Below are 20,399 nucleotides of genomic sequence, written 5' to 3'. Positions count from 1 at the left end.
ACCCAGACAGGATGACCACAACAGTGAATCAACCCACTCAGGTGACGCACCCCCTCCAGGGACGGCATGAGAGAGCCCCAGTAAGCCAGTGACTCAGCCCCCGGTTATAGAAGTCTAGAGACATAATATTGATGACATATTGAGGCTATCTATGGTTATAGAAGTCTAGAGACATAATATTGATGACATATCGAGGCTATCTATGGTTATAGAAGTCTAGAGACACAATATTGATGACATATTGAGTCTATCTATGGTTATAGAAGTCTAGAGACATAATATTGATGACATAGCGTTCCATCGACAGCGAATAGATTCCCCCTTCTTCTCGCGAGATTTATTACGGTGCTGTCAGATACGTGGCCACCGGCCAAGAAGTTGCAGCAGGGGAGTTTCTAAACTCTCCGCTCCTTCCACAGACAATGACAACCAGGGAGAGTTTATAGCATAGCCGGCGAGTTGCCATGAACTTTGCCGAGGGAGTTCTCTGCCACGTTTATATAACGTTAAAGACCTCGACATAACATATTGGCTTGTTGGGAGTAGTTGGAGAAGCCTAGATCTCACTCTTTAATTTGAATTTTTACGCGATATGGAATCATCCCTGGAGTTCTCAAACTCTTTCACCAGTGTGTCTTCGCCCTCCGGGCGGTGTCGGATCTTCAAGATCATCGTGATCGGAGACTCCGGTGTCGGTAAGACCTGTCTCACCTACCGGTTCTGTGCCGGTGAGTTCCTCGACCGAACCGAAGCCACCATCGGTGTCGATTTCCGTGAGAGATTGGTCGAGGTCGAAGGCGAGAAAATCAAGGTAAGAGAAGTATAAAGTTTAAACCGTTATTTCCAAATATTATGAACGAGTTGGGTCGTAATTAATTGGTGCATTACACAATTTAATGCACCAGAGAATCACTGCGTAAACAAAAAAATGTGCCTTATCATTTTTCTGCTCACACATTTTGAGAAGGTGGTGTTGATTTCTCTCAGACGGCACTCTCATTGCCTCGTAGTATGGGCATTTTAAAAAATAGATATTTGCACTTTGTAGGCGTTACTCGTTAAACATTTGTGTTTGCAGCTGAATCTGCGCCTACTATTGCGCATGAACAGAAAGCGGTCTGTGGTATCAGCTTTGGTCTATCAATCTTAGTTAAGTTCCTTTTGAAATATAGTTTTATTTGTACAGGTCAAACAAAATGTCATCTTCTGTAAATGGTCATGTTTAGTTTTTGACCTAAACCAGTGTAGGATATCCAAATGTCATTAAAGGCTCAGTTGAAAGGACTGACACTTTGTGTTGTTTGGCCTCTTGGATCAACAGTGACGGTTAAATAAGTATGAATACAATGAATGTCTTGTTAACTTGAAACTAGTGTGTTTCAGAGTTACATACATGCATATGTAACTCCCCCGGTTCTCATACAGTGATCAGGAGTCCCGTAGGGCAGCGCACAGTTGGCCCAGCGTCGTCCGGGTTTGACCGGTGTAGGCCATCATTGTAAATAAGAATGTGTTCTTTAACTGACTTTCGTAGTTAAAAAAAGGTTAAATAAAAACCTTTCACCTCAGCACACAACATTAGTAGGGTTATTTAATTTCGTGAAAAGTATTGTAACATCCGTGATGGGCTAAATAATGTGATTTCTGTGTGTTTACGGAAACACAGACATGAAAAGAGGATATTGGCCAACCCAATGCTCTCTTTATCAGAACAGGGCAGACCACATGATAGAGGAAGCATGGTGGTTAACAAGACATTGTTTTGTATCTGGGTTAAAGAGAGAGAGAGGAGGCCAGACATGGGGCAGAATACTTGTTTAAAATATTACAAATATTTGAGATGTTTTAGGTTGCCTGCATGGTATAGTGTTTTCACTTTGGGGATTATCCAATTGGTTCCATTGTGCCAGGACAAATGAAATCAAGCATGACTCACCTGCAAGTATGTGACATAATGTATTTCTGCCTTTTGTCCTTTGTGTATTCTGGTTCTCTCTCTCTGACCTCTGACTGCTTCAAAACACATATCTCGTTTAGGGGCCAAAAGTCCTCCATGTAATTAATCTCAACATTCCACTGCCTTAAGGGCTCTAGACGGCCTACGGAAACAGAGGGGCAGAGCGTCGTGTCCGGTCCATGTATTTAATCTCCACTGCCTTAAGGGCTCTAGACGGCCTACGGAAACAGAGGGGCAGAGCGTCGTGTCCGGTCCATGTATTTAATCTCCACTGCCTTAAGGGCTCTAGACGGCCTACGGAAACAGAGCATCGTATCCGTCCCATGTATTTAATCTCCACTGCCTTAAGGGCTCTAGACGGCCTACGGAAACAGAGGGGCAGAGCATCGTATCCGGTCCATGTATTTAATCTCCACTGCCTTAAGGGCTCTAGACGGCCTACGGAAACAGGGCATCGTATCCGGTCCATGTATTTAATCTCCACTGCCTTAAGGGCTCTAGACGGCCTACGGAAACAGAGCATCGTATCCGGTCCATGTATTTAATCTCCACTGCCTAAAGGGCTCTAGACGGCCTACGGAAACAGAGCATCGTATCTGGTCCATGTATTTAATCTCCACTGCCTTAAGGGCTCTAGACGGCCTACGGAAACAGAGGGGCAGAGCATCGTATCCGGTCCATGTATTTAATCTCCACTGCCTTAAGGGCTCTAGACGGCCTACGGAAACAGAGGGGCAGAGCATCGTATCTGGTCCATGTATTTAATCTCCACTGCCTTAAGGGCTCTAGACGGCCTACGGAAACAGAGGGGCAGAGCGTCGTGTCCGGTCCATGTATTTAATCTCCACTGCCTTAAGGGCTCTAGACGGCCTACGGAAACAGAGGGGCAGAGCGTCGTGTCCGGTCCATGTATTTAATCTCCACTGCCTTAAGGGCTCTAGACGGCCTACGGAAACAGAGCATCGTATCCGGTCCATGTATTTAATCTCCACTGCCTTAAGGGCTCTAGACGGCCTACGGAAACAGAGCATCGTATCCGGTCCATGTATTTAATCTCCACTGCCTAAAGGGCTCTAGACGGCCTACGGAAACAGAGCATCGTATCCGGTCCATGTATTTAATCTCCACTGCCTTAAGGGCTCTAGACGGCCTACGGAAACAGAGCATCGTATCTGGTCCATGTATTTAATCTCCACTGCCTTAAGGGCTCTAGACGGCCTACGGAAACAGAGGGGCAGAGCATCGTATCCGGTCCATGTATTTAATCTCCACTGCCTTAAGGGCTCTAGACGGCCTACGGAAACAGAGGGGCAGAGCATCGTATCTGGTCCATGTATTTAATCTCCACTGCCTTAAGGGCTCTAGACGGCCTACGGAAACAGAGCATCGTATCCGGTCCATGTATTTAATCTCCACTGCCTTAAGGGCTCTAGACGGCCTACGGAAACAGAGGGGCAGAGCATCGTATCCGGTCCATGTATTTAATCTCCACTGCCTTAAGGGCTCTAGACGGGCTACGGAAGCAGGGCATCGTATCCGGTCCATGTATTTAATCTCCACTGCCTTAAGGGCTCTAGACGGCCTACGGAAACAGAGGGGCAGAGCATCGTATCTGGTCCATGTATTTAATCTCCACTGCCTTAAGGGCTCTAGACGGCCTACGGAAACAGAGGGGCAGAGCATCGTATCTGGTCCATGTATTTAATCTCCACTGCCTTAAGGGCTCTAGACGGCCTACGGAAACAGGGCATCGTATCCGGTCCATGTATTTAATCTCCACTGCCTTAAGGGCTCTAGACGGCCTACGGAAACAGGGCATCGTATCCGGTCCATGTATTTAATCTCCACTGCCTTAAGGGCTCTAGACGGCCTACGGAAACAGAGGGGCAGAGCATCGTATCCGGTCCATGTATTTAATCTCCACTGCCTTAAGGGCTCTAGACGGCCTACGGAAACAGAGGGGCAGGGCATCGTATCCGGTCCATGTATTTAATCTCCACTGCCTTAAGGGCTCTAGACGGCCTACGGAAACAGAGCATCGTATCCGGTCCATGTATTTAATCTCCACTGCCTTAAGGGCTCTAGACGGCCTACGGAAACAGAGCATCGTATCCGGTCCATGTATTTAATCTCCACTGCCTTAAGGGCTCTAGACGGCCTACGGAAACAGAGCATCGTATCCGGTCCATGTATTTAATCTCCACTGCCTTAAGGGCTCTAGACGGCCTACGGAAACAGAGGGGCAGGGCATCGTATCCGGTCCATGTATTTAATCTCCACTGCCTTAAGGGCTCTAGACGGCCTATGGAAACAGAGGGGCAGAGCATCGTATCTGGTCCATGTATTTAATCTCCACTGCCTTAAGGGCTCTAGACGGCCTACGGAAACAGAGGGGCAGAGCATCGTATCCGGTCCATGTATTTAATCTCCACTGCTTTAAGGGCTCTAGACGGCCTACGGAAACAGAGCGTCTTATCCGGTCCATGTATTTAATCTCCACTGCCTTAAGGGCTCTAGACGGCCTACGGAAACAGAGGGGCAGAGCATCGTATCTGGTCCATGTATTTAATCTCCACTGCCTTAAGGGCTCTAGACGGCCTACGGAAACAGAGGGGCAGAGCATCGTATCCGGTCCATGTATTTAATCTCCACTGCCTTAAGGGCTCTAGACGGCCTACGGAAACAGAGCATCGTATCCGGTCCATGTATTTAATCTCCACTGCCTTAAGGGCTCTAGACGGCCTACGGAAACAGAGGGGCAGAGCATCGTATCCGGTCCATGTATTTAATCTCCACTGCCTTAAGGGCTCTAGACGGCCTACGGAAACAGAGCATCGTATCCGGTCCGAAAACGCAGCGGGACAAAAGTATGTAGAACTCGATGCAAACTACGCTCCGTTTCCATCATAGGTAGAGCCCTTTAGAGCCCGGGGTTACTATGAGACAGGGTTGACCTTCTGATTGGAGTTATCATCATAGGTAGAGCCCTTTAGAGCCCGGAGGTTACTATGAGACAGGGTTGACCTTCTGATTGGAGTTATCATAGGTAGAGCCCTTTAGAGCCCGGAGGTTACTATGAGACAGGGTTGACCTTCTGATTGGAGTTATCATCATAGGTAGAGCCCTTTAGAGCCCGGAGGTTACTATGAGACAGGGTTGACCTTCTGATTGGAGTTATCATCATAGGTAGAGCCCTTTAGAGCCCGGAGGTTACTATGAGACAGGGTTGACCTTCTGATTGGAGTTATCATCATAGGTAGAGCCCTTTAGAGCCCGGAGGTTACTATGAGACAGGGTTGACCTTCTGATTGGAGTTATCATAGGTAGAGCCCTTTAGAATCCGGAGGTTACTATGAGACAGGGTTGACCTTCTGATTGGAGTTATCATCATAGGTAGAGCCCTTTAGAGCCCGGAGGTTACTATGAGACAGGGTTGACCTTCTGATTGGAGTTATCATAGGTAGAGCCCTTTAGAATCCGGAGGTTACTATGAGACAGGGTTGACCTTCTGATTGGAGTTATCATAGGTAGAGCCCTTTAGAATCCGGAGGTTACTATGAGACAGGGTTGACCTTCTGATTGGAGTCATCATAGGTAGAGCCCTTTAGAGCCCGGAGGTTACTATGAGACAGGGTTGACCTTCTGATTGGAGTTATCATCATAGGTAGAGCCCTTTAGAGCCCGGAGGTTACTATGAGACAGGGTTGACCTTCTGATTGGAGTTATCATCATAGGTAGAGCCCTTTAGAGCCCGGAGGTTACTATGAGACAGGGTTGACCTTCTGATTGAGTTATCATCATAGGTAGAGCCCTTTAGAGCCCGGAGGTTACTATGAGACAGGGTTGACCTTCTGATTGGAGTTATCATAGGTAGAGCCCTTTAGAACTGGAGGTTACTATGAGACAGGGTTGACCTTCTGATTGGAGTTATCATAGGTAGAGCCCTTTAGAGAACTGGAGGTTACTATGAGACAGGGTTGACCTTCTGATTGGAGTTATCATCATAGGTAGAGCCCTTTAGAGCCCGGAGGTTACTATGAGACAGGGTTGACCTTCTGATTGGAGTTATCATAGGTAGAGCCCGTGAGTCGATATGTTGATGGGAAGTCTGCTGACTAACTGTGTGAGAGTTTATACAGCCGCCCTCTCTCTCCCACACCCTCCCGCCCCTCTCTCCCCGCCCTCCCTCTCCCGCCCTCCCTCTCCCCCCCCCCCTCTCTCTCCCCCGCCCTCTCTCTCCCCCGCCCCTCCCTCTCCCCCCGCCCTCTCTCTCCCCTGCCCCTCTCTCCCCCGCCCCTCCCTCTCCCCCGCCCTCCCTCTCCCCCCGCCCCTCTCTCTCCCCCGCCCTCCCTCCCCCCCGCCCTCCCTCCCCCGCCCCTGCCCTCCCTCTCCCCCGCCCTCCCTCTCCCCCCGCCTCTCTCTCCCCCTGCCCTCTCTCCCCGCCCTCCCTCTCCCCCCGCCCTCCCGCCCTCTCCCCCCGCCCTCTCTCCCCCTCTCTCCCCCGCCTCTCTCTCCCCCGCCCTCTCTCCCCGCCCTCTCTCTCCCCCCGCCCTCTCTCCCCTCTCCTCCCCCGCCCCTCTCTCCCCTCTCCTCCCGCCCTCTCTCTCCCCTCTCCTCCCGCCCTCCCTCTCTCCCCCTCCTCCCCCCCTCTCTCTCCCTCTCCTCCCGCCTCCCCTCCCCCGCCCTCCCTCCCCCGGCGCCTCCTCCCGCCCCTCTCCCTCTCCTCCCCCTCTCTCCCCCTCTCCTCCCGCCCCTCTCTCTCCCCTCTCCTCCCGCCCTCCTCCCCCTCTCCTCCCGCCCTCTCCCTCCCCCTCCCTCCCGCTCTCTCTCTCCCCCCCTCTCCTCCCGCCCCTCTCTCTCCTCCCGCCCTCTCTCTCCCTCCCTCCCTCTCCTCTCCTCCCGCCCTCTCCTCCCCCCTCCCCTCCCCCCTCCCTCCCTCCCCCTCTCCCCCCCCCCTCTCTCCCCTGCCCTCTCTCTCCCCTGCCCTCTCTCCGCCCCCGCCCTCCCTCTCCCCCCGCTCCCTCTCCTCCCCCGCCTCTCTCTCCCCCTCTCCTCCCGCCCTCCTCTCCCCCTCTCCTCCCGCCCTCTCCTCCCTCCCCCTCTCCCGCCCTCCTCCCGCCCCTCCTCCCCCCTCCTCTCTCCCCTCTCCCTCTCCCCCTCTCCTCCCGCCCCCTCTCCTCCCGCCCTCTCTCTCCCCCTCCCCCCTCTCCCTCCTCTCCCCCGCCTCTCCCCCTCTCCTCTCTCCCCCCTCTCCTCCCGCCCTCTCCTCCCTCCCCTCCTCCCGCCCTCTCTCTCCCCCCCCTCCCGCCCTCCCTCCCCTCTCCTCCCGCCCTCTCTCTCCCCCCTCCCCGCCCCTCTCTCCCCCTCCTCCCGCCCCTCTCTCTCTCTCCTCCCGCCTCTCCCTCCCCCTCTCTCCCCCCTCCCTCCCTCTCCTCCCGCCCTCTCCCTCCCCTCCTCCCCTGCCCTCTCTCTCCCCTGCCCTCTCTCTCCCCCTGCCCTCTCTCTCCCCCTGCCCCCTCTCCCCCTGCCCCTCTCTCCCCCGCCCTCTCTCTCCCCCCTCCCTCTCCCCGGCGCCTCTCTCCCTCCCGCCCTCTCTCCCCCTCTCTTCCCGCCCTCTCCTCCCGCCCTCTCCTCTCCTCCCGCCCTCCCCTCCCCTCTCCTCTCCCCCTCTCCTCCCGCCCTCTCCTCCTCCCGCCCTCTCCCTCCCCCTCTCCTCCCGCCCCTCTCCCCCCCTCTCCTCCCGCCCTCTCCCTCCCCCTCTCCTCCCCCTGCCCTCTCTCCCCCTGCCCTCTCCCCTGCCCTCTCCCCTGCCCCTCTCTCCCCGCCCTCCCTCTCCCCCGCCCCTCCTCTCCCCGCCCTCTCCCCCTCTCTCCCCTCTCCTCCCGCTCCCTCCCCCTCTTCCCGCCCTCTCCTCCCCGCCCTCTCCTCCCGCCCTCTCCTCCCGCCCCTCTCTCCCCCTCTCCTCTCCCCCTCCTCCCGCCCCTCTCTCCTCCCGCCCTCTCTCTCCTCCCGCCCTCTCTCTCCCCCCTCTCTCTCCCCCGCCCTCTCTCTCCCCCTGCCCCCTCTCCCCCTCCCCCCCTCTTTCTCCTCCTGCCCTCTCTCTCCCCCTCTCCTCCCGCCCCTCTCTCCCCCCTCCTCCCGCCCTCTCTCTCCCCCTCCCCGCCCCTCTCTCTCCCCCTCTCCTCCCGCCCTCTCTCTCCCCCTCTCCTCCCGCCTCTCTCTCTCCCCTCTCCTCCCGCCCCTCTCTCCCCCCGCCCTCTCTCCCCCCCTCTCTCCCCCCCCTCTCTCTCCCCGCCCTCTCTCCCCCTCTCTCCCCCTCTCCCCCCCTCCCCCCTCTCTCCCCCTCTCTCCTCCCGCCCTCTCTCTCCCCCTCTCCTCCCCGCCCCTCTCCTCCCGCCCTCTCTCTCCCCCTCCCTCCCGCCCCTCCCTCCCCCTCTCCTCCCGCCCTCTCTCTCCCCCTCTCTCCCGCCCTCTCTCTCCCCCCTCCCGCCCTCTCTCTCCCCTCTCCTCCCGCCCCTCTCTCTCCCCCTCTCCTCCCGCCCTCTCTCCCCCTCTCCTCCCGCCCTCTCCTCCCTCTCCTCCCGCCCTCTCCCTCCCCTCTCCTCCCCCCTGCCCTCTCTCTCCCCTGCCCTCTCTCCCCGCCCCTCTCTCCCCCGCCCTCCTCTCCCCCCGGCGCCTCTCTCTCCCCCTCTCCTCCCGCCCTCTCTCTCCCCCCTCCCCCCTCTCTCCCCCCTCTCCCGCCCCTCTCTCCCCCTCTCTTCCCGCCCTCTCCTCCCGCCCTCTCCTCCCGCCCCTCTCTCCTCTCCCTCCCCCTCTCCTCTCCCCCTCCTCCCCCCCTCTCTCCTCCCCCCCTCTCTCCCTGCCCCTCTCTCTCCCTGCCCTCTCTCTCCCCCCGCCCTCTCTCTCCCCCCTCTCTCTCCCCTCTCCTCCCGCCCTCTCTCCCCCCCTCTCCTCCCGCCCCTCTCTCTCCCCCTCTCCTCCCGCCCTCTCCCTCCCCTCTCCTCCCGCCCCTCTCCCCCTCTCCTCCCCGCCCCCCTCTCTCTCTCCTCCCGCCTCTCTCTCCCCCTCTCCTCCCGCTCTCTCCCCTCTCCTCCCGCCTCTCCTCCCCCTCTCCTCCCGCCTCTCCTCCCCTCTCCTCCCCTGCCCTCTCTCTCCCCCTGCCCTCTCTCTCCCCTGCCCTCTCTCCCCCTGCCCTCTCTCTCCCCGCCCTCTCTCTCCCCCCCCTCCTCTCCCGCGCCTCTCTCTCTCTCCTCCCGCCCTCTCTCTCCCCTCTCTTCCCGCCCTCTCCTCCCGCCCCTCCTCCCGCCCTCTCCTCCCGCTCTCTCCCCGCCCCTCCTCTCCCCCTCTCTCCCCGCCCTCTCTCCTCCCCGCCTCTCTCTCCTCCCGCCCTCTCTCTCCCCTGCCCTCTTTCTCCCCCGCCCTCTCTCTCCCCTGCCCTCTCTCTCCCCCTCCCCCCCCTCTTTCTCCTCCTGCCCTCTCTCTCCCCCTCTCCTCCCGCCCTCTCTCTCCCCCTCTCCTCCGCCCTCTCTCTCCCCCTCTCCCCGCCCTCTCTCCCCCTCTCCTCCCCCTCTCTCTCCCCCTCTCCTCCCGCCCTCTCTCTCCCCTTCCTCCCGCCCCTCTCCCCCTCTCCTCCCGCCTCTCTCTCTCCCCCTCTCCTCCCGCCCTCTCTCTCCTCCCGCCCTCTCTCTCCCCCCGCCCTCCCTCTCCCCCCGGCGCCTCTCTCTCCCCCTCTCCTCCCGCCCCTCTCCCTCCCTCTCTCCCTCCCGCCCCTCTCTCTCCCCTCTCCTCCTGCCCTCTCTCTCTCCCCCTCTCCTCCCGCCCCTCTCCTCCCGCCCTCTCTCTCCCCCTCTCCTCCCCGCCCTCTCCCTCCCCTCTCCTCCCGCCCTCTCTCTCCCCCCTCTCCTCCCGCCCTCTCTTCCCCTCTCCTCCCGCCTCTCTCTCTCCCCCTCTCCTCCCGCCCTCTCTCTCCCCCTCTCCTCCCGCCCTCTCTCTCCCCCTCTCCTCCCGCCCTCTCTCTCCCCCTCTCCTCCCGCCCTCTCTCTCCCCCTCTCCTCCCGCCCCTCTCTCTCCCCCTCTCCTCCCGCCCTCTCTCCCCCTCTCCTCCCGCCCCCTCTCTCCCCCTCTCCTCCCCGCCCTCTTTCTCCTCCCCTGCCTCCCTCTCTCTCCCCCCTCCTCCCCGCCCCTCTCTCTCCCCCTCTCCTCCCGCCCTCTCTCTCCCCTCTCCTCCTGCCCTCTCTCCCCCCTCCCGCCCTCTCTCTCCCCTCTCCTCCCCCCTCTCTCTCCCCCTCTCCTCCCGCCCTCTCTCTCCCCCTCTCTCTCCCATGTGATCCAGAACCTGATAAGTGGTTGAGGAGAGTGTCAGTTCATTAGTAGACAAAAGGGAGACGGACCTCCCCTCCTCGATAGTGTCCTTTTGGCGATGAAGCACAAGTGTTTTAAAATCTTCCACGCCCTCTTTAAGTCAGCTATTGTTTTTATCAAAGGAGAAATGCATGTAAACATTTATTCTACTTATCCTTTTATCTATAAAATATATTTTACAACCATCTAAATTAGTTTATATCACTTTATACGTTTATGTTGGGATTCCACCCTCTAAACCTCATTAGCCTAATGACGCGCGATTGGAGAAGTCTTATTTCATACAAGCTCATTCTCGTCCACTTTCCCTCCTCGCCGCCTCTCCTGGTTTAACTTGGACCTTTTTTAAAGGAGGACAGAGAGGATGGAGGAGAGAGGACGCAGGAGGTGAGCAAATTGAATTGAGAAAAGGCCCCTCTCTCTGTCTGCTTCCCCCACTTTCTCAATCTCTAAAACCCCTTCTCTCACATGTAGAATAGTTTCACCCCCCCAACCATCTCTCTCCCTCACCCTCTCTACTCCCCCTCCTCCATCTCTAAAACCCCTTCTCTCACATGTAGAATAGTTTCACCCCCCAACCACCTCTCTCCCTCACCCTCTCTACTCCCTTTCCTCCATCTCTAAAACCCCTTCTCTCACATGTAGAATAGTTTCACCCCCAAACCACCTCTCTCCCTCACCCTCTCTACTCCCACTCCTCCATCTCTAAAACCCCTTCTCTCACATGTAGAATAGTTTCACCCCCCCCCAACCATCTCTCTCCCTCACCCTCTCTACTCCCCTCCTCCATCTCTAAAACCCCTTCTCTCACATGTAGAATAGTTTCACCCCCCCCAACCATCTCTCTCCCTCACCCTCTCTACTCCCGCTCCTCCATCTCTAAAACCCCTTCTCTCACATGTAGAATAGTTTCACCCCCCAACCATCTCTCTCCCTCACCCTCTCTACTCCCCTCCTCCATCTCTAAAACCCCTTCTCTCACATGTAGAATAGTTTCACCCCCCAACCATCTCTCTCCCTCCAGCTCCAGCTATGGGACACGGCGGGCCAGGAGCGTTTCAGGAAGTCCATGGTCCAGCAGTACTATCGGAACGTTCATGCTGTTCTCTTCATCTACGACGTCACCAGACCAGACAGCTTCAGAGGCCTGTCAGCCTGGATAGAGGAGTGTAGACAGTACTCACTGGGACAGGAGATAACCAGGTTAGTTATATACACACACAACCTGGATAGAGGAGTGTAGACAGTACTCACTGGGACAGGAGATAACCAGGTTAGTTATATACACACACAACCTGGATAGAGGGGTGTAGACAGTACTCACTGGGACAGGAGATAACCAGGTTAGTTATATACACACACAACCTGGATAGAGGGGTGTAGACGGTACTCACTGGGACAGGAGATAACCAGGTTAGTTATATACACACACAACCTGGATAGAGGAGTGTAGACAGTACTCACTGGGACAGGAGATAACCAGGTTAGTTATATACACACACAACCTGGATAGAGGGGTGTAGACGGTACTCACTGGGACAGGAGATAACCAGGTTAGTTATATACACACACAACCTGGCTAGAGGAGTGTAGACGGTACTCACTGGGACAGGAGATAACCAGGTTAGTTATACACACACAACCTGGATAGAGGGGTGTAGACGGTACTCACTGTGACAGGAGATAACCAGGTTAGTTATATACACACACAACCTGGATAGAGGAGTGTAGACGGTACTCACTGGGACAGGAGATAACCAGGTTAGTTATATACACAACCTGGATAGAGGGGTGTAGAAGGTACTCACTGTGACAGGAGATAACCAGGTTAGTTATATACACACACAACCTGGATAGAGGGGTGTAGACGGTACTCACTGGGACAGGAGATAACCAGGTTAGTTATATACACACACAACCTGGCTAGGGGAGTGTAGACGGTACTCACTGGGACAGGAGATAACCAGGTTAGTTATATATACACACAACCTGGATAGAGGGGTGTAGAAGGTACTCACTGGGACAGGAGATAACCAGGTTAGTTATATACACACACAACCTGGATAGAGGGGTGTAGAAGGTACTCACTGGGACAGGAGATAACCAGGTTAGTTATATACACACACAACCTGGATAGATGGGTGTAGACGATACTCACTGGGACAGGAGATAACCAGGTTAGTTATATATACACACAACCTGGATAGAGGGGTGTAGAAGGTACTCACTGTGACAGGAGATAACCAGGTTAGTTATATACACACACAACCTGGATAGAGGAGTGTAGACGGTACTCACTGGGACAGGAGATAACCAGGTTAGTTATATACACAACCTGGATAGAGGGGTGTAGAAGGTACTCACTGTGACAGGAGATAACCAGGTTAGTTATATACACACACAACCTGGATAGAGGAGTGTAGACGGTACTCACTGGAACAGGAGATAACCAGGTTAGTTATATACACAACCTGGATAGAGGAGTGTAGAAGGTACTCACTGGGACAGGAGATAACCAGGTTAGTTATATACACACACAACCTGGCTAGAGGAGTGTAGACTGTACTCATTGGGACAGGAAATAACCAAGTTAGTTATATATACACACAACCTGGATAGAGGGGTGTAGAAGGTACTCACTGGGACAGGAGATAACCAGGTTAGTTATATACACACACAACCTGGATAGAGGAGTGTAGACAGTACTCACTGGGACAGGAGATAACCAGGTTAGTTATATACACACACAACCTGGATAGAGGGGTGTAGACGGTACTCACTGGGACAGGAGATAACCAGGTTAGTTATACACACACAACCTGGATAGAGGGGTGTAGACGGTACTCACTGGGACAGGAGATAACCAGGTTAGTTATATACACACACAACCTGGCTAGAGGAGTGTAGACGGTACTCACTGGGACAGGAGATAACCAGGTTAGTTATATATACACACAACCTGGATAGAGGGGTGTAGAAGGTACTCACTGGGACAGGAGATAACCAGGTTAGTTATATATACACACAACCTGGATAGAGGGGTGTAGAAGGTACTCACTGGGACAGGAGATAACCAGGTTAGTTATATACACACACAACCTGGATAGAGGAGTGTAGACGGTACTCACTGGGACAGGAGATAACCAGGTTAGTTATATACACACACAACCTGGATAGAGGAGTGTAGAAGGTACTCACTGGGACAGGAGATAACCAGGTTAGTTATATACACACACAACCTGGCTAGAGGAGTGTAGACTGTACTCATTGGGACAGGAAATAACCAAGTTAGTTATATATACACACAACCTGGATAGAGGGGTGTAGAAGGTACTCACTGGGACAGGAGATAACCAGGTTAGTTATATACACACACAACCTGGATAGAGGAGTGTAGACAGTACTCACTGGGACAGGAGATAACCAGGTTAGTTATATACACACACAACCTGGCTAGAGGAGTGTAGACGGTACTCACTGGGACAAGAGATAACCAGGTTAGTTATATATACACACAACCTGGATAGAGGGGTGTAGAAGGTACTCACTGGGACAGGAGATAACCAGGTTAGTTATACACACACAACCTGGATAGAGGGGTGTAGACGGTACTCACTGGGACAGGAGATAACCAGGTTAGTTATATACACACACAACCTGGCTAGAGGAGTGTAGACTGTACTCATTGGGACAGGAAATAACCAAGTTAGTTATATATACACACAACCTGGATAGAGAGGTGTAGAAGGTACTCACTGGGACAGGAGATAACCAGGTTAGTTATATACACACACAACCTGGATAGAGGAGTGTAGACAGTACTCACTGGGACAGGAGATAACCAGGTTAGTTATATACACACACACAACCTGGATAGAGGAGTGTAGACGGTACTCACTGGGACAGGAGATAACCAGGTTAGTTATATACACACACAACCTGGATAGAGGAGTGTAGAAGGTACTCACTGGGACAGGAGATAACCAGGTTAGTTATATACACACACAACCTGGCTAGAGGAGTGTAGACTGTACTCATTGGGACAGGAAATAACCAAGTTAGTTATATATACACACAACCTGGATAGAGGGGTGTAGAAGGTACTCACTGGGACAGGAGATAACCAGGTTAGTTATATACACACACAACCTGGATAGAGGAGTGTAGACAGTACTCACTGGGACAGGAGATAACCAGGTTAGTTATATATACACACAACCTGGATAGAGGGGTGTAGAAGGTACTCACTGGGACAGGAGATAACCAGGTTAGTTATATACACACACAACCTGGATAGATGGGTGTAGACGATACTCACTGGGACAGGAGATAACCAGGTTAGTTATATATACACACAACCTGGATAGAGGGGTGTAGAAGGTACTCACTGTGACAGGAGATAACCAGGTTAGTTATATACACACACAACCTGGATAGAGGGGTGTAGAAGGTACTCACTGTGACAGGAGATAACCAGGTTAGTTATATACACACACAACCTGGATAGAGGAGTGTAGACGGTACTCACTGGAACAGGAGATAACCAGGTTAGTTATATACACAACCTGGATAGAGGGGTGTAGACGGTACTCACTGGGACAGGAGATAACCAGGTTAGTTATATACACACACAACCTGGCTAGAGGAGTGTAGACGGTACTCACTGGGACAAGAGATAACCAGGTTAGTTATATATACACACAACCTGGATAGAGGGGTGTAGAAGGTACTCACTGGGACAGGAGATAACCAGGTTAGTTATATATACACACAACCTGGATAGAGGGGTGTAGAAGGTACTCACTGGGACAGGAGATAACCAGGTTAGTTATATACACACACAACCTGGCTAGAGGAGTGTAGACTGTACTCATTGGGACAGGAAATAACCAAGTTAGTTATATATACACACAACCTGGATAGAGGGGTGTAGAAGGTACTCACTGGGACAGGAGATAACCAGGTTAGTTATATACACACACAACCTGGATAGAGGAGTGTAGACAGTACTCACTGGGACAGGAGATAACCAGGTTAGTTATATACACACACAACCTGGATAGAGGAGTGTAGACGGTACTCACTGGGACAGGAGATAACCAGGTTAGTTATATACACACACAACCTGGATAGAGGAGTGTAGAAGGTACTCACTGGGACAGGAGATAACCAGGTTAGTTATATACACACACAACCTGGCTAGAGGAGTGTAGACTGTACTCATTGGGACAGGAAATAACCAAGTTAGTTATATATACACACAACCTGGATAGAGGGGTGTAGAAGGTACTCACTGGGACAGGAGATAACCAGGTTAGTTATATACACACACAACCTGGATAGAGGAGTGTAGACGGTACTCACTGGGACAGGAGATAACCAGGTTAGTTATATACACACACAACCTGGATAGAGGAGTGTAGAAGGTACTCACTGGGACAGGAGATAACCAGGTTAGTTATATACACACACAACCTGGCTAGAGGAGTGTAGACTGTACTCATTGGGACAGGAAATAACCAAGTTAGTTATATATACACACAACCTCGATAGAGGGGTGTAGAAGGTACTCACTGGGACAGGAGATAACCAGGTTAGTTATATATACACACAACCTGGATAGAGGGGTGTAGAAGGTACTCACTGGGACAGGAGATAACCAGGTTAGTTATATACACACACAACCTGGATAGAGGAGTGTAGACAGTACTCACTGGGACAGGGAGATAACCAGGTTAGTTATATACACACACAACCTGGATAGAGGAGTGTAGACGGTACTCACTGGGACAGGAGATAACCAGGTTAGTTATATACACACACAACCTGGATAGAGGAGTGTAGAAGGTACTCACTGGGACAGGAGATAACCAGGTTAGTTATATACACACACAACCTGGCTAGAGGAGTGTAGACTGTACTCATTGGGACAGGAAATAACCAAGTTAGTTATATATACACACAACCTGGATAGAGGGGTGTAGAAGGTACTCACTGGGACAGGAGATAACCAGGTTAGTTATATACACACACAACCTGGATAGAGGAGTGTAGACAGTACTCACTGGGACAGGAGATAACCAGGTTAGTTATATATACACACAACCTGGATAGAGGGGTGTAGAAGGTACTCACTGGGACAGGAGATAACCAGGTTAGTTATATACACACACAACCTGGATAGATGGGTGTAGACGATACTCACTGGGACAGGAGATAACCAGGTTAGTTATATATACACACAACCTGGATAGAGGGGTGTAGAAGGTACTCACTGTGACAGGAGATAACCAGGTTAGTTATATACACACACAACCTGGATAGAGGGGTGTAGAAGGTACTCACTGTGACAGGAGATAACCAGGTTAGTTATATACACACACAACCTGGATAGAGGAGTGTAGACGGTACTCACTGGAACAGGAGATAACCAGGTTAGTTATACACACACAACCTGGATAGAGGGGTGTAGACGGTACTCACTGGGACAGGAGATAACCAGGTTAGTTATATACACACACAACCTGGCTAGAGGAGTGTAGACGGTACTCACTGGGACAGGAGATAACCAGGTTAGTTATATATACACACAACCTGGATAGAGGGGTGTAGAAGGTACTCACTGGGACAGGAGATAACCAGGTTAGTTATATATACACACAACCTGGATAGAGGGGTGTAGAAGGTACTCACTGGGACAGGAGATAACCAGGTTAGTTATATACACACACAACCTGGATAGAGGAGTGTAGACGGTACTCACTGGGACAGGAGATAACCAGGTTAGTTATATACACACACAACCTGGATAGAGGAGTGTAGACGGTACTCACTGGGACAGGAGATAACCAGGTTAGTTATATACACAACCTGGATAGAGGGGCGTAGAAGGTACTCACTGTGACAGGAGATAACCAGGTTAGTTATATACACACACAACCTGGATAGAGGAGTGTAGACGGTACTCACTGGAACAGGAGATAACCAGGTTAGTTATATACACAACCTGGATAGAGGAGTGTAGAAGGTACTCACTGGGACAGGAGATAACCAGGTTAGTTATATACACACACAACATGGCTAGAGGAGTGTAGACTGTACTCATTGGGACAGGAAATAACCAAGTTAGTTATATATACACACAACCTGGATAGAGGGGTGTAGAAGGTACTCACTGGGACAGGAGATAACCAGGTTAGTTATATACACACACAACCTGGATAGAGGAGTGTAGAAGGTACTCACTGGGACAGGAGATAACCAGGTTAGTTATATACACACACAACCTGGCTAGAGGAGTGTAGACTGTACTCATTGGGACAGGAAATAACCAAGTTAGTTATATATACACACAACCTGGATAGAGGGGTGTAGAAGGTACTCACTGGGACAGGAGATAACCAGGTTAGTTATATATACACACAACCTGGATAGAGGGGTGTAGAAGGTACTCACTGGGACAGGAGATAACCAGGTTAGTTATATACACACACAACCTGGATAGAGGGGTGTAGAAGGTACTCACTGGGACAGGAGATAACCAGGTTAGTTATATACACACACAACCTGGATAGAGGGGTGTAGACGGTACTCACTGGGACAGGAGATAACCAGGTTAGTTATATACACAACCTGGATAGAGGGGTGTAGAAGGTACTCACTGTGACAGGAGATAACCAGGTTAGTTATATACACACACAACCTGGATAGAGGAGTGTAGACGGTACTCACTGGGACAGGAGATAACCAGGTTAGTTATATACACACACAACCTGGATAGAGGAGTGTAGACGGTACTCACTGGGACAGGAGATAACCAGGTTAGTTATATACACACACAACCTGGATAGAGGGGTGTAGACGGTACTCACTGGGACAGGAGATAACCAGGTTAGTTATATACACACACAACCTGGATAGAGGGGTGTATACGGTACTCACTGGGACAGGAGATAACCAGGTTAGTTATATATACACACAACCTGGATAGAGGGGTGTAGACAGTACTCACTGGGACAGGAGATAACCAGGTTAGTTATATACACACACAACCTGGCTAGAGGAGTGTAGACGGTACTCACTGGGACAGGAGATAACCATGTTAGTTATATACACACACAACCTGGCTAGAGGAGTGTAGACTGTACATTACATTACATTTAAGTACTCATTGGGACAGGAAATAACCAAGTTAGTTATATATACACACAACCTGGATAGAGGGGTGTAGAAGGTACTCACTGGGACAGGAGATAACCAGGTTAGTTATATACACACACAACCTGGATAGAGGGGTGTAGACGGTACTCACTGGGACAGGAGATAACCAGGTTAGTTATATACACACACAACCTGGATAGAGGGGTGTAGAAGGTACTCACTGGGACAGGAGATAACCAGGTTAGTTATATATACACACAACCTGGATAGAGGGGTGTAGAAGGTACTCACTGGGACAGGAGATAACCAGGTTAGTTATATACACACACAACCTGGATAGAGGGGTGTAGAAGGTACTCACTGGGACAGGAGATAACCAGGTTAGTTGTATACACACACAACCTGGATAGATGGGTGTAGACGGTACTCACTGGGACAGGAGATAACCAGGTTAGTTATATACACACACAACCTGGCTAGAGGAGTGTAGACGGTACTCACTGGGACAGGAGATAACCATGTTAGTTATATACACACACAACCTGGCTAGAGGAGTGTAGACTGTACATTACATTACATTTAAGTACTCATTGGGACAGGAAATAACCAAGTTAGTTATATACACACAACCTGGATAGAGGGGTGTAGAAGGTACTCACTGGGACAGGAGATAACCAGGTTAGTTATATACACACACAACCTGGATAGAGGGGTGTAGACAGTACTCACTGGGACAGGAGATAACCAGGTTAGTTATATACACACACAACCTGGATAGAGGGGTGTAGACGGTACTCACTGGGACAGGAGATAACCAGGTTAGTTATATATACACACAACCTGGATAGAGGGGTGTAGAAGGTACTCACTGGGACAGGAGATAACCAGGTTAGTTATATACACACACAACCTGGATAGAGGGGTGTAGAAGGTACTCACTGGGACAGGAGATAACCAGGTTAGTTATATACACACACAATCTGGATTGAGGGTTGTAGACGGTACTCACTGGGACAGGAGATAACCAGGTTAGTTATATATACACACAACCTGGATAGAGGGGTGTAGACAGTACTCACTGGGACAGGAGATAACCAGGTTAGTTATATACACACACAACCTGGCTAGAGGAGTGTAGACTGTACTCACTGGAACAGGAGATAACCAGGTTAGTTATATATACACACAACCTGGATAGAGGGGTGTAGAAGGTACTCACTGGGACAAGAGATAACCAGGTTAGTTATATACACACACAACCTGGATAGAGGAGTGTAGACGGTACTCACTGGGACAGGAGATAACCAGGTTAGTTATATACACACACAACCTGGATAGAGGGGTGTAGAAGGTACTCACTGGGACAGGAGATAACCAGGTTAGTTATATATACACACAACCTGGATAGAGGGGTGTAGAAGGTACTCACTGGGACAGGAGATAACCAGGTTAGTTATATACACACACAACCTGGATAGAGGGGTGTAGAAGGTACTCACTGGGACAGGAGATAACCAGGTTAGTTGTATACACACACAACCTGGATAGATGGGTGTAGACGGTACTCACTGGGACAGGAGATAACCAGGTTAGTTATATATACACACAACCTGGATAGAGGGGTGTAGAAGGCACTCACTGTGACAGGAGATAACCAGGTTAGTTATATACACACACAACCTGGCTAGAGGGGTGTAGAAGGTACTCACTGGGACAGGAGATAACCAGGTTAGTTATATACACACACAACCTGGATAGAGTTGTGTAGACGGTACTCATTGGGACAGGAAATAACCAGGTTAGTTATATACACACACAACCTGGATAGAGGGGTGTAGACGGTACTCACTGGGACAGGAGATAACCAGGTTAGTTATATACACACACAACCTGGATAGAGGGGTGTAGACTGTACTCACTG

General features: G+C 51.7%; 1 protein-coding gene across 2 annotated transcripts in view; it reads left to right on the top strand.

The window, feature by feature from the left end:
* The first annotated feature begins 372 nt into the window (after window positions 1–372).
* Window positions 373–20,399, top strand: part of LOC135561753 (ras-related protein Rab-33B-like) — a 23,378-nt gene continuing 3,351 nt past the window's right edge. The window contains exons 1-3 of one of the 2 annotated variants that reach the window (XM_065003539.1): window positions 373–811; window positions 10,670–10,705; window positions 11,343–11,521. In XM_065003539.1, coding sequence (XP_064859611.1) covers window positions 593–811; window positions 10,670–10,705; window positions 11,343–11,521 — 434 coding nt within the window. In that variant the 5' untranslated portion in view covers window positions 373–592. The remainder of the gene's footprint in view (window positions 812–10,669; window positions 10,706–11,342; window positions 11,522–20,399) is intronic. The other variant, XM_065003540.1, reaches the window with a different exon arrangement.

This window comes from Oncorhynchus nerka, linkage group LG18 (assembly GCF_034236695.1).
Source record: "Oncorhynchus nerka isolate Pitt River linkage group LG18, Oner_Uvic_2.0, whole genome shotgun sequence".
Classification (NCBI taxonomy): Eukaryota; Metazoa; Chordata; class Actinopteri; order Salmoniformes; family Salmonidae; genus Oncorhynchus; species Oncorhynchus nerka.
Note: the sequence above shows the minus strand (reverse complement) of the source record. Positions and strands in the feature narration are given on the sequence as shown.